The following is a 14,675-nucleotide window of genomic DNA, read 5'->3' as shown; positions in this document are numbered from 1 at the left end:
GAAAATGTGTGCGAGCAAGGAGGCCTACAAACCTGACTCAGTTACATCAGCTCTGTCAGGAGGAATGGTCCAAAATTCACCCAACTTATTGTAGGAAGGTTGTGGAAGGCTACCTGCAACAATTGACCCAAGTTAATGAATTTAAAGGCAATGCTACCAAATACTAATTGAGTGTATGTACACTTCTGATCCACTGGGAATGTGATGAAAGAAATACAAGCTGAAATAAATAATTCTCTCCTATTATTCTGACATTTCCCATTCATAAAATAAAGTGGTGATCCTAACTGACCTAAAACAGGGAATTATTACTAGGATTAAATGTTTGTAATTGTGAAAATCTGAGTTTAAATGTATTTAGCAAAGGTGTATGTAGACTTCCGACTTCACCTGTATCTATGTAATATAACTCAAATGGTTTTCTTTATTGGAAGCTTCTCTAATGTCAAACATGTAAAGTGTGGTGTACTGCAGGGCAGCTCTCTAGGCCCTCTGCTCTTTTCTATTTTGAGCAATGACCTGCCACTGGCATTAAACAAAGCATGTGTGTCCATGTATGCTGATGATTCAACCATATGTGCATCAGCAACCCAAGCTAATGAAGTCACTGAAATCCTTAATAAAGAGTTGCAGTCTGTTTTGGAATGGGTGGCCAGTAATAAGCTGGTCCTGAACATCTCTAAAACTAAGAGCATTGTATTTGGTACAAATCCTTCCTTAAGTGGTAGACCTCAGCTGAATCTGGTAATGAATCCAGCTGTAATAAAGAGATGCTCTGCTTTTTTGACACCGCACTCCAAAAAGCAAGTTCTGCAGGCTCTAGTTTTGTCAAATCTTGATTAGTGTCCAGTCGTGGGATCCTAGTAAAATACCAAATACCAAATCTGTCTTGTAATGTAATGAAATGTTTTAATTGTATATATTGTATATTCCAGACTCTGAAATGGCTCCTTCTGATATTTCTTTCTTTTTACTTTTTTGATTATGTGTGTATTTCTTTGTATTGCTAGGTATTAATTCTGCGCTGTTGGAGCTAGAAACATGAGCATATCGCTGCACCTGCGATAACATCTGCAAATCTGTGTATGCGACCAATAAACGTTGATTTTTGTTTGTGTGTGTCCAGACCAATTTGATTCACAGAAATCACATGCCGGCCAGGCATGACGCACATCTACAAAGAAAGCAGAAGGCTTTCCATGGGGCAACCAAAGTTTCAATGGGGCAACCACACTTCTTCACTTTCCATAGGACAACCGCAGAATAAGAAGAAGAAGAGGAAGAAATCTCCACCACTCGGGTACATGTGGTGCCACCCTCAGCTCCTAATCTCTCCTGTCCTGTTTGAGTCTTATGTGTGATTGACTAACCCAACAGGATTAGTGGGCTAATTACAGCTTCTGGAGGAAGAGTGAGAGAGAGGGGACAAAAGGAAGATAGAAAAGGAGGACAAAACAGGCAAAGAGGGAAGGCAATGAGGAAGAAAATGAAGAAAGCGTTAGAGGTACAGCACACCCACTTTAGAATGCTATTATTTGACACAGGGAAAGTATATGTTTTGGTAGCACTTTATTGTACGGTACAGACATTACGAAGTATTTACTCAAAATTACACTAAAAAGGTAATTACACAGTAACAACCTATGAATTACAAGCACCACTAGACACCAATTGTGTTGCTAAAGATATGTTGATTGCTGAATTTGCATTTTGCTCTGGGACCGTTTTCGTCCAAGAAACTGCTCTTTCTCATCCATCCCATCCTTTCCCCCACTCCCCACAAACCTTTTCTTTCTCATCCATCCCATCCTTTCCCCCACCCCCCACAAACCTTCTTTCTCATCCATCCCTTCCTTTCGAGAACCCCCCACAAATCTTCTCTTTCGTCCATCCTTTCCTTTCCCCCACCCCCCACAAACCTTCTCTTTCTCGTCCATCGCTTCCTTTCCCCCACACCCCCACAAACCTTCTTTCTCGTCCAAACCTTCCTTTCCCCCACAAACCTTCTTTCTCATCCATCCCTTCCTTTCGAAAACCCCCACAAACCTTCTCTTTCTCGTCCATCCTTTCCTTTCCCCCACCCCCACAAACCTTCTCTTTCTCGTCCATCCTTTCCTTTCCCCCACACCCCCACAAACCTTCTCTTTCTCGTCCATCCTTTCCTTTCCCCCACCCCCACAAACTTTCTCTTTCACGTCCATCATTTCCTTTCCCCCACCCCCACAAACCTTCTCTTTCTCGTCCATCCTTTCCTTTCCTCCACCCCCCACAAACCTTGCACCTAACAACTTATGAAAAATGTATGAATGATGGCTAAGATCATGACCAATGTCTTACCTCTCTCTTTCTCTATCTCTCAGCACTTTGTACTGCAGTGGTTTGGGACAAGCAGAGGGAGTTCCTATTACATCATAAATGTTGCTAACTGAAATCTGATCTGAAAGTTACTTAACGGGAAGGAGGCACCAGAAAGAGAAGGGAGGGATAGATCAATGAAAGTTCAGTCTGTGAAAATTGGGGGTTTGCGCTTGTTTGTATGTGTGTGTGTGGTGTGTCTGGTGTGTGTGTGTGTCAGGTCTTTCTTGCCTCTGGCATTGAAAGGTCCTGGTGTAGGTTACAGATTGTGAAATTTGACTCACACGTGTGCCGGCTAGTAAAAATGGTCAAAGGTTGCTGACTGCTCATCATGACTTGGTCAGACAGGACCAGGGAGACTGTAGTCCCAGCCAGGGAAGGAACTTTCACCTACACCGCAAGGTAAGACTGCTAGCCTTAGACTTATCTGAGTGGCTGGAAAACACATACTGGCATATCAGCTGTTCCATATCCTGCTAGCCTGCTTCTCTGGAATGTTGATTTCCCCTGCTTTCTGGCACAGTGAAGACAAACAAAGTGGGTCTGTTTATATGACAGAGTGTTAAAGTTCAGGACACGTTATTGTGATGCGGTGAGGTTGGATCCAGGTGCAGAGAAGAGACCAGACGAGGGATCAGTGGTTAAGGATGAACATAAATACTTTATTTAACATAAATACTTTATTTAACATAAATACTTTACTTTATTTAACATAAATAATCACACTTGAAAAAACACCCCACTAAGTCCTGAAAACTCACTCAGGAAACAAACGCACAGGTTAACCATTCAAGCCTCTGCAAAGGACAACGGAAAACACACCAGTAAGATTTGGGTATGTCATTCTAGGAGAAAATTGGGGGAAAAAAGGGTCGGACCCTTAAACTAAATCAAATCAAATCAAATGTATTTGTTACATACACATGGTTAGCAGATGTTAATGTGAGTGTAGCGAAATGCTTGTGCTTCTAGTTCCGACAATGCAGTAATAACCAACAAGTAATCTAACTAACAATTCCAAAACTACTGTCTTATACACTGTGTAAGGGGATAAAGAATATGTACATGAAGATATATGAATGAGTGATGGTACAGAGCAGCATAGGCAAGATACAGTAGATGGTATCGAGTACAGTATATACATATGAGATGAGTATGTAAACAAAGTGGCATAGTTAAAGTGGCTAGTGATACATGTATTACATAAGGATGCAGTAGATGATATAGAGTACAGTATATAAGTATGCATATGAGATGAATAATGTAGGGTATGTAAACATTATATTAGGTAGCATTGTTTAATTTAAAGTGGCTAGTGATATATTTTACATCATTTCCCATCAATTCCCATTATTAAAGTGGCTGGAGTTGAGTCAGTGTCAGTGTGTTGGCAGCAGCCACTCAATGTTAGTGGTGGCTGTGTAACAGTCTGATGGCCTTGAGATAGAAGCTGTTTTTCAGTCTCTCGGTCCCAGCTTTGATGCACCTGTACTGACCTCGCCTTCTGGATGATAGCGGGGTGAACAGGAAGTGGCTCGGGTGGTTGTTGTCCTTGATGATTTTTATGGCCTTCCTGTGACATCGGGTGGTGTTGGTGTCCTGGAGGGCAGGTAGTTTGCCCCCGGTGATGCGTTGTGCAGACCTCACTACCCTCTGGAGAGCCTTACGGTTGTGGGCGGAGCAGTTGCCGTACCAGGCAGTGATACAGCCCGCCAGGATGCTCTCGATTGTGCATCTGTAGAAGTTTGTGAGTGCTTTTGGTGACAAGCCGAATTTCTTCAGCCTCCTGAGATTGAAGAGGCGCTGCTGCGCCTTCTTCACGATGCTGTCTGTGTGAGTGGACCAATTCAGTTTGTCTGTGATGTGTATGCCGAGGAACTTAAAACTTACTACCCTCTCCACTACTGTTCCATCGATGTGGATAGGGGGGTGTTCCCTCTGATGTTTCCTGAAGTCCACAATCATCTCCTTAGTTTTGTTGACATTGAGTGTGAGGTTATTTTCCTGACACCACACTCCGAGGGCCCTCACCTCCTCCCTGTAGGCCGTCTCGTCATTATTGGTAATCAAGCCTACCACTGTTGTGTCGTCCGCAATCTTGATGATTGAGTTGGAGGCTTGCGTGGCCACGCAGTCGAGGGTGAACAGGGAGTACAGGAGAGGGCTCAGAACGCACCCTTGTGGGGCCCCAGTGTTGAGGATCAGCGGGGTGGAGATGTTGTTGCCTACCCTCACCACCTGGGGGCGGACCGTCAGGAAGTCCAGTACCCAGTTGCACAGGGCGGGGTCGAGACCCAGCGTCTCTAACACTCTAATTTTTTTATATTTTTGACATGGTTTTTTTTGTTGACATTTTTTGACAGGAAATGCAGCTCCGTCTCAGGCTCTGCTGTTGTGCAGTGGTTGCCCAGCCTTTCCTCTACAGGGAGCCAGGTTTTCCTGTGTCTACCCTTCTCAATGGCAAGGCTGTACTCACTGAGCTGTGCTCTCTCTCTCTCTCTCTCTCTCCCTCGCTCCCTCTGTCCCTCTGTCCAGCAGATGGAGCCAGTCTCTCTCCCAGCGCTCTCCCGAGTTGCCATCTGCGGCGGTACCCATGGCAACGAGATGTCGGGCATGTACCTGGTGAGGGAGCTGCAGAGGCAGAAGCTGGAGAAGGCAGGGTCAGCGACCTTGACCACGGTCATATCCAACCCACGTGCCGTCCAAGTGTGCAAAAGATACACTGACATGGACCTCAACCGCTGTTTCACTGACGCCATACTCAGGTAAACGTTGCCATAAGCACAAATGAAACTGTACATGCAATCAGTGTGATCCATAAAGGGATTGTTCACCTCATCTACAAATGTACAAGTATGGACCTGTCGGAAAATGTACTATTCAGGTGTGAACTGTATGAATCAGAACTGAGATCTTACCACTATGTAAAGAAGCCAATAATTACACAATGCGTTGTGAGCATACACAATATAGCATACACAATATAGCATACACAATGTAGCATACACAATATAGCATACACAATATAGCATACACAATGTAGCATACACAATATAGACATTTACATTTACATTTAAGTCATTTAGCAGACGCTCTTATCCAGAGCGACTTACAAATTGGTGCATTCACCTTATGACATCCAGTGGAACAGCCTCTTTACAATAGTGCATCTAAATATTTTAAGGGGGGGGGGGGGTGAGAAGGATTACTTTATCCTATCCTAGGTATTCCTTAAAGAGGTGGGGTTTCAGGTGTCTCCGGAAGGTGGTGATTGACTCCGCTGTCCTGGCGTCGTGAGGGAGTTTGTTCCACCATTGGGGAGCCAGAGCAGCGAACAGTTTTGACTGGGCTGAGCGGGAACTGTACTTCCTCAGTGGTAGGGAGGCGAGCAGGCCAGAGGTGGATGAACGCAGTGCCCTTATTTGGGTGTAGGGCCTGATCAGAGCCTGGAGGTACTGAGGTGCCGTTCCCCTCACAGCTCCGTAGGCAAGCACCATGGTCTTGTAGCGGATGCGAGCTTCAACTGGAAGCCAGTGGAGAGAGCGGAGGAGCGGGGTGACGTGAGAGAACTTGGGAAGGTTGAACACTAGACGGGCTGCGGCGTTCTGGATGAGTTGTAGGGGTTTAATGGCACAGGCAGGGAGCCCAGCCAACAGCGAGTTGCAGTAATCCAGACGGGAGATGACAAGTGCCTGGATTAGGACCTGCGCCGCTTCCTGTGTGAGGCAGGGTCGTACTCTGCGGATGTTGTAGAGAATGAACCTACAGGAACGGGCCACCGCCTTGATGTTAGTTGAGAACGACAGGGTATTGTCCAGGATCACGCCAAGGTTCTTAGCGCTCTGGGAGGAGGACACAATGGAGTTGTCAACCGTGATGGCGAGATCATGGAACGGGCAGTCCTTCCCCGGGAGGAAGAGCAGCTCCGTCTTGCCGAAGTTCAGCTTGAGGTGGTGATCCGTCATCCACACTGATATGTCTGCCAGACATGCAGAGATGCGATTCGCCACCTGGTCATCAGAAGGGGGAAAGGAGAAGATTAATTGTGTGTCGTCTGCATAGCAATGATAGGAGAGACCATGTGAGGTTATGACAGAGCCAAGTGACTTGGTGTATAGCGAGAATAGGAATATAGAATATAGCTTTAATGTGATATATCCCTCCACCGTGGAGTCCGTTAATTAATAATGTGGTCATGGCAACATTTCCAGATAACTTTGGATATTGTTTTGGAACATTCTGAATCCTGGCCTGGTATGTACCTGGCCACCAAGGCCACTACCTATCTGAACAGTCTATTCCAGTTTTTGCATAAATGACACTATATCATAATTCATATTCATTCTTGGTACTTAATTGATACTCCAGATTTACTCAACCCTACAGAGCTAAGGGATGGCATTCCAAAGAGTTGGTGGCATTTACTTCCTCATCTCAGTCTCTCACCAGAAAAGATGAGTAGTTTGCATTCTGCCATGCCAAGGCGATGCACCTATCTTCGTGTATGTACACTCGTTCACTCTCTCTTTCTCCCTCTCCCACTCTCTCTTTCTCTGTCTCCCTTCTCTCTTACTCTCTCTATATCCCTCCCCCTCTCATTCCCTCCCTAGTTCACCTGTGACGGACGCCACCCCGTATGAGGTGAGGCGAGCCCAGGAGCTGAACTCACTGCTTGGGCCCAAGGGCAACTTGGGGGCCATGGACCTGGTGTGTGACCTCCACAACACCACAGCCAACATGGGCCTCAGCCTCATCTCCTACTCTGTCCAAGACTGGGTCGTCATGCACATCTATAGACAAATCCAGGTGACCACAGATTCAGTTCAATCCAATAAAATAAAGGGAAAAAATGTGAAGGACAAGGGAAACTGATCCAAGACCTGAACTTTGAAACAACGTCCCCTTGTCCTTAGTACTGCTAGCCCCGCAATGTGGGCCATCAAATATGCTCTCTAGGGTCAAAAGTGTATCTTATTCTGTTTTGGTGTGAGAGCATTAGATTAAAAGGGAATAAAGATGGGTCTGTTTTAAAGGGGAAGTGGATGGTTCATGGAAACAGGAAGTTTCAGTACAACTTAGAAATGCCGACAGATCATTTGTTCCCTCAATGTGATGGGATCTGATGGGATACCCTTTAATGCGCAACTATTGATATATTAACCATCATGTCTAAGTAAAATTGGAGTCACACGGTGACATGGTGTGTGGTCCTCCCACTACCACTCGGAAAACGATGCAGTTTTTTAGGTTACAGATGAAATAAATGATGATGAACTTCACAGGTTGGTGAATGATGATCGATACTTGACAGCCAGTGGACAAAATAAAATATTCTCGCTCTTATCCATAATAATCTCATAATGTAGACTAGCCTACAGTTTGTATCTGTACCTACGAGCTGTTGTGCAGTGCTGTTGGCGCGAGCCCAAGTGCCGAGAACAGAGTAGGTACATTTGCTATTTTACAGAAGGTTTTGTCACAAAAAAAACTATCTGTAGAGTTGAAAATGTGACGGAAACACATTGCGAAAAAGTAAAACTTGTCTGCACTATGTCATCACACACTGATTTATCTGTAACAAGTCTGTTTGGTGGGTAATTGGTGTAACCGATGTCAAATGGCTAGCTAGTTAGCAGTGGTGCGCGCTAATAGCGTTTCAATCGGTGATGCCACTCGCTCTGAGACCTTGAAGCAGTTGTTCCCCTTGCTATGCAAGGGCCGCTGCTTTTGTGGAGCGATGGGTAACGATGCTTCGAGGGTGGCTGGTTCGAGCCCAGGTAGGGGCGAGGAGAATGACGGAAGCTAAACTGTTACATTGGCATAGTTTCTTTATGCGGATTTTATAATATTTGAATGACAATCTGTTGTCAATTGGATGGAAATGTAGCTACAAATACAATGCTGGTTGGACTTTAATAATCTGATTGGAGTGTATAATTTCAACATGACTCGATTGCTGTCTTAAAGGGGAAGTGCATGCACCATCTGACCCAGTTTCTATGAGGAGAAGGGCTTCATCTGACTACTATAATCTGGGTTCTACTGGAGTGTAAAGAGTTCATCTGTTGTGTTCTCAGAGGAAGATAACCTCAGCGCCCGTGAGGTTTATCCTGCTGGATCTACCCCTAGCTGATGTCTACTCTCAGGACTCCCTGGGAAAGCATGGCTTCTGTAAGTGTTGGTGCTCGTGCGTGTGTTGTGTGTTCATTGGAAACACACCATGCAATCTTCTTCCTGTCATAAGAAACCAGTGTATTTTCAGTATGTTTTCCCATTTACATGACAAATGTATTCATTCTGATGCTGTCACTCCACAGCGATAGAGGTGGGACCTCAACCCCATGGTGTGGTCAGAGCCGACATCTTCAACATCATGAAGGAGGCGGTCGACCAGACACTAGATTGGGTCCAGTGCTTCAACTCAGGTACTTGAACTCCCATCAACGGTAAACATTGCTGACCCCTCACATCCTCTACACACAGAATACACAACCCTCGATCATCACGACCAAGTCTACTGCCTTGGTCAACAACAAGAATAGCATGAACATAATTCATACCTACAAGCATCGAGCTCCCCTGTACCAGGAACAGATACAATGGGATTTTCTTCATGCACATGGGCCTACCATTCAACACTATGTTGTTGGTCTTCACTGCATTTATGGTTATTGTATTTTGAGTATTTTTTCCTGTCTTGTGTTCTGTAACTGTCCTGTGCTCTTTTATATTATGTATATGTACAGTACCAGTCAAAGGTTTGGACATACCTACTCATTCAAGGGTTTTTCTTCATTTTTACTATTTTCTACATTGTAGAATAATAGTGAAGACATCAAAACTATGAAATAACACATATGGAATCATGTAGTAACCACAAAAGTGTTAAACAAATCAAAATATATTTGAGATTCTTCAAAGTAGCCACCCTTTGCCCTGATGACAGCTTTGCACACTCTTGGCATTCTCTCAACCAGCTTCATGAGGTCGTCACCTGGAATGCATTTCAATTAACAGGTGTGCCTTGTTATAAGTTCATTTGTGGAATTTCTTTCCTTCTTAATGCGTTTGAGCCAATCAGTTGTGTTGTGACAAGGTAGGGGTGGTATACAGAAGATAGCCCTATTTGGTAAAATACAAAGTCCATATTATGGCAAGAACAGCTCAAATAAGAAAAGAGAAAGAACAGTCTCCCACAGGAAAGGAAGACCCAGAGTTACCTCTGCTGCAGAGTATAAGTTCATTCGAGTTAACTGCACCTCAGATTGCAGCCCAAATAAATGCTTCATGGAGTTCAAGTAACAGACACATCTCAACATCAACTGTTCAGAGGAGACTGTGTGAATCAGGACTTCGTGGTTGAATTACTGCAAAGAAATCACTACTAAAGGACACCAATAAGAAGAAGAGACTCGGTGGGCTAAGAAACATGAGCAATGGATATTAGACCGGTGGAAATCTGTCCTTTGGTCTGATGAATCCAAATGTGAGATTTTTGGGTCCAACCGCCGTGTCTTTGTGAGACGCAGAGTAAGTGAACGTATGATCTCCGAATGTGTGGTTCCCACTGTGAAGCATGGAGGAGGAGGTGTGATGGTGTGGGGGTGCTTTGCTGGTGACACTGTCACTTATTTATTTAGAATTCAAGGAACACTTAACCAGCATGGCCACCACAGTATTCTGCAGCGATACGCCATCCCATCTGGTTTGCACTTAGTGGGACTATTATTGTTTTTTCAACAGGACAATGAACCAAAACAAACCTCCAGGCTGTGTAAGGGCAGTTTGACCAAGAAGGAGAGTGTTGGAGTGCTGCATCAGGTAACCTGTCCTCCACAATCACCTGACCTCAACCCAATTGAGATGGTTTGGGATGAGTTAGACTGCAGAGTGAAGGAAAAGCAGCCAACAAGTGCTCAGCATATGTGGGAACTCCTTCAAGACTGTTGGAAAAGCATTCCTCATGAAGCTGGTTGAGAGAATGCCAAGAGTGTGCAAAGCTCTCATCAAGGCAAAGGGTTGCTACTTTGAAGAAACCAAAATATAAAATATATGTTTCGATTTGTTTAACACTTTTTTTGGTTTCTACATGATTCCATATCAAGACAAGTTCCCCTTCAAGAGAAATTACATTTTAGATTCTATTCTAGTCATTAACCAATTACAAATCTTCTCTCATCTTATCTCTACCAGGAAGTGCCTTTGAAGGTGGCGAGGTGGACGATGTGTACACCTTTGTGAAGAGTGTATACTACCCAAGAGACCCAGAGACCAATCAAATCACTGCTGCCATACATCCCCAAGTACAGGTTCAGGAACATTCCGCACTTGTATATAATTGAATCTTAATTAACTGCAGTCGGTTAAAGTCCTGTACATGAACCCTTTAATGCATAGCTGCGGAAAGTAGGGGTGTCTGGGGTGCTGCAGCACCCATTGATAAATTGAAATAATTCAACCATAATTTGGCAACCAACAACAAATATATAATACACCTGTCTGGACAGACAAATTCAATTATTCAAAATACTAAATCAGAGAGCATAATTTAGCTACAGACGATAACGAGCTTCTAAAAAATGGAGCTGTGGATTAAGTTTTATCACAAGCACTTACAGTTGGTAGGTATGCAATTTGGGCAGCATGCGAGCCAAGTATAAAACAACCTTTTGAGTTGTGGCCATACTGTAGATATAATCCATAGAAGGATTTTGGAACCTCTAACCATGGCACTTTGACTGTTAAACTCTAGCAATGACTGCCAGTCCTGACATGAATGGGAATTGTCATCATTGTATTATATTTCTATGGTTGGTTACAGCTGCCAGTTTGCCTTTCACAATTTTCAAAATACAATTTCGAGAAAAACATTAGGTCGAACCGTTCGAAAAGGAATGCCTACTGTTGAAAAATTCCTAACAACGTTTGAGTGATTCTGAGTGAACAGCACTGTTTTTCAAAGTATCTTATCTTGAGAAATTGGCACGAGCTCATCGGCCATCACCAGTGAGTAGCCTCTGCTTCATATTCATATTTGGGAGAATCAGTGTCACTGGGAAGTTTATTTTGTAGCCTATACTATATACTGTATACAGTATACTAGATATTAGGGTTTCCGATTATGATAATTTTGCGCTGGACAAGTAATTGGGAAGATTTTTCATTTATCGGACATTTAAGAAATGTACCGGTCATTCATATGCATTGGGTGCTTAACGCATTAGATCGTCCCCCCACACAGCCAGCGCCATCAATAAACGATGGATAGTGGCCAAATGAGCCACATTACATGTCCTTAAAAACAGCCTATAACAAATGACAAAAACACTATTCCTTGTGTTTCCATTTTTAGAAAAATGCTAAACTTTATAGCATGTTGTTTTGTTGGTTTTAACTTATCTTAAACAATAATTGTCCACCTCACGGTTCAGCTGTCGGAGATTTGTGCACTAAACACATCAGAGCATTGCATAGGCTTAGGTGTTCACTGTATGATATAATATTTTAAAAAGCTAGTGTTAACCTTCACAGTAGTTTTGAACAGTCTATATTGCAGAAATGACCAAGAAAGGCTAGTTCCTACCGTACTCAACACATGACAGCAATAGGCTAATGATATTTTTTTGACAAAAGGCTAGTGCCTACCGTACTCAACACATGACAGCAATAGGCTAATGATATTTATTTGACAAAAGGCTTACTCATAACATATCTTTAACTAAATACTGAGCACATAATTAAAAAGACAGATCAAACTTAATTTAGCCAACATAAATGTCTCAACAGAATGAAACAAAACACATTTAGCATATCTTAAAGAACTTGTTTAGATGAATAAATAAGCCTACAATAATAACAATCATATACAATAATGATAAAATAAATTCTTATAAAAAAAAAAAAAATGTATAAAGTTCCAAAATTGAATACCTGAATAACATGTTGCACAGTAGCCTGAATTTGGACATTTGTGGGGAATTAAAGAAATATTCTGCTAATTATTAAATAAATATTCTGCTAGTATTCTATCATGAAAATGATTTAGAATTGCATAAAATGCGTTTATAAAATACTTTTTTTTCAGAACCTGCTAAAAAAATAGCCCCATGTGTGGACATCCTAAAACCCCCCTCCCTCCCAATTCCAGCACCCCCAACTCAAAATATCTTCCCACAATGGTACATAGGCCTGTAGGGAATTATTGAAATGTAACGATGTGAACTTCAGGACACTGCCATACACCCACAATGACAGGTAGGCCGACGGGGTACAACGTTCTTTAGGTATTTAACTGATTCCCCCTCAGGAGACTGAAAAGATTAGGCATGGGTCCTCAGATCCTCAAAAGGTTTTACAGCTGCACCATCGAGAGCATCCTGACGGGTTGCATCATTGCCTGGTATGGCAACAGCTCGGGCTCCGACCGCAAGGCAGTACAGAGGGTAGTGCGTACGGCCCAGTACATCACCGGGGCCAAGCTTCCTGCCATCCAGGACCTCTATACAATGCGGTGTCAGAGAAAGTCCCTAAAAATTATCAAAGACTCCAGCCACCCTAGTCATAGCCTGTTCTCTCTGTTACCACACGGCTCTTATCCAAGCGGTGACATCCAGTGAGCAATAGTGCATCTACATATTTTAAGGGGGGTGAGAAGTCTTCCAAACAGCTTCTACCCCCAAGCCATAAGACTCCTGAACGGCTAATCAAATGGCTCCCCAGACTATTTGCACCCCCCCCCCCCCAACGCTGCTGCTATTCTGTTATTATCTATGCATAGCCACTTTAATAACCCTACCTGCATGTACATAATTACCCCAACACCGGTGCCCCTGCACATTGACACATTCACTCTGAACTGGTACCCCCTGTATAAAGCCCTGCAGGTAGGACGCAATCCAAGCGTGGGCCACGCCGGAGATGCCCAACTCGGAGAGGGTGGAGAGGAGGATCTGATGGTTCAATTGTTATTTACTGCTGCTCCTTAATTATTCGTTTTTCTTATCATTTTTTTTTTTTTTTTCTTAAAACTGCATTGTGCAGGTTGAGGGCTTGTAAGTAAGCATATGACTATTTTATTCGGCGCATGTGACAAATAACATTTGATTTGATTATGGTCTATAGATGCCCAAACTATCAACTTAGGGTTAGAGTAAGGGAACAGTTAGCATTTGGTTAGTGAAAATCAGCATATACCTAGCCATTATCTAAATGCAAAGCATGCTGATGTGAATCTTTCTCTCCAGGACCGTGACTTCTGCCTCCTCCATCCGGGAGATCCCATGTTCCTGATGTTTTCTGGGGAGATAGTTAAGTACGAAGGGGAAGAAGTCCTCCATCCTTTCTTTGTGAACGAGTGTGCATACTATGAGAAGAGTATTGCCTTCCACCTGGCACGAAAGATGACAGTCACTATACCCCCCTTGCAAGTGAAGAGAGATTGATGAAGGGAGAGGGGGAGGAAAAGAGAGAATTTAAAGAGTGGGATAATTTAAGGGAAAACACACACTGAACCTTAAGAAGCACTAACTAGTCTAACCTCATTTTCAATTGATTTTGAATTCCATTGTTTTTTATCATCACCAAATAACCTCAGGCATACCTGTATGTGAAATTATGCAGTTCAATGCAATAATCTAGTATGTCAATTAAACATTTAAATTTTTTGTTTCATTTGTTGTCTTCATAGTGATGTAATGTTGCATTGCACTCTTCCATTTAATCTTGTGTTTTCTAGGTACAGACGACACCTTTGAGATAGTTTAATGCAGGAAAAGTTTACAACGGTATGAATGCAGAATGACGTCGTGCAGAAAGGAGCTCGAGTTTGCCAGGAAGTTGGATGATTGATAGGTGGTTGTAGAATGGATCTCGGTAGGCATCGTCAGAGATGGTGTCGCAGCATTGAGAGGAACCCTGGATGATTAAAGGAGCTTAATGGTTTGCAGTGGTTGAAAGGGCATTATGGTTCAGGATGGTTGATGGGAAGTGACGGTTCGGGAGGATGACTGCTCTGTCGTCAAGGTATCGTCAGATGAAGACTGAGTGTTTGGGGTGGGAGTCCAGGAGGCATCTTCTTTTTGGTGCAGAGTTAATGTATCCTGGGGGAAAAAAACAAGAAGAGCAGAGAGGGGAGGAGACGGGGGTGGTGAAGGGATGAGAAATGCTACAGAAGATCACAAATATATACAGCCATTGATTGGCGAATTAAGTAAATTGGTTTCAGGTGTGGTCTTTCCTCCTGAACTTGAGATGTGTGTAACATAACACCATTTAATGATCTAAAAGACACTCCCACACACATACAATATTAACACTCAGAC

At 43.3% G+C, this 14,675-nt stretch overlaps 1 protein-coding gene across 6 annotated transcripts; it reads left to right on the top strand.

Annotated features, from left to right (window-relative positions):
* The first annotated feature begins 1,413 nt into the window (after nt 1-1,413).
* On the top strand, nt 1,414-14,025 carry LOC124001891 (N-acyl-aromatic-L-amino acid amidohydrolase (carboxylate-forming) B-like). 6 transcript variants are annotated; one of them, XM_046309035.1, is made up of 7 exons: nt 1,414-1,504; nt 4,894-5,120; nt 6,966-7,161; nt 8,433-8,526; nt 8,673-8,780; nt 10,549-10,664; nt 13,599-14,025. In XM_046309035.1, the coding sequence occupies exons 1-7, from the start codon at nt 1,475-1,477 to the stop codon at nt 13,794-13,796; spliced, it is 969 nt and encodes a 322-aa protein (XP_046164991.1). In that variant the 5' UTR covers nt 1,414-1,474; the 3' UTR covers nt 13,797-14,025. The 6 variants fall into 6 exon arrangements, with proteins under 6 accessions (XP_046164991.1, XP_046164992.1, XP_046164990.1 ...); XM_046309036.1 differs by having other exon boundaries at nt 1,435-1,504; nt 4,891-5,120; nt 10,549-10,658; XM_046309034.1 differs by having other exon boundaries at nt 1,435-1,504; nt 4,891-5,120.
* Nucleotides 14,026-14,675: the final 650 nt, after the last annotated feature.

This window comes from Oncorhynchus gorbuscha, linkage group LG17 (genome assembly GCF_021184085.1).
Source record: "Oncorhynchus gorbuscha isolate QuinsamMale2020 ecotype Even-year linkage group LG17, OgorEven_v1.0, whole genome shotgun sequence".
NCBI classification, from domain to species: domain Eukaryota; kingdom Metazoa; phylum Chordata; class Actinopteri; order Salmoniformes; family Salmonidae; genus Oncorhynchus; species Oncorhynchus gorbuscha.
Note: the sequence above shows the minus strand (reverse complement) of the source record. Positions and strands in the feature narration are given on the sequence as shown.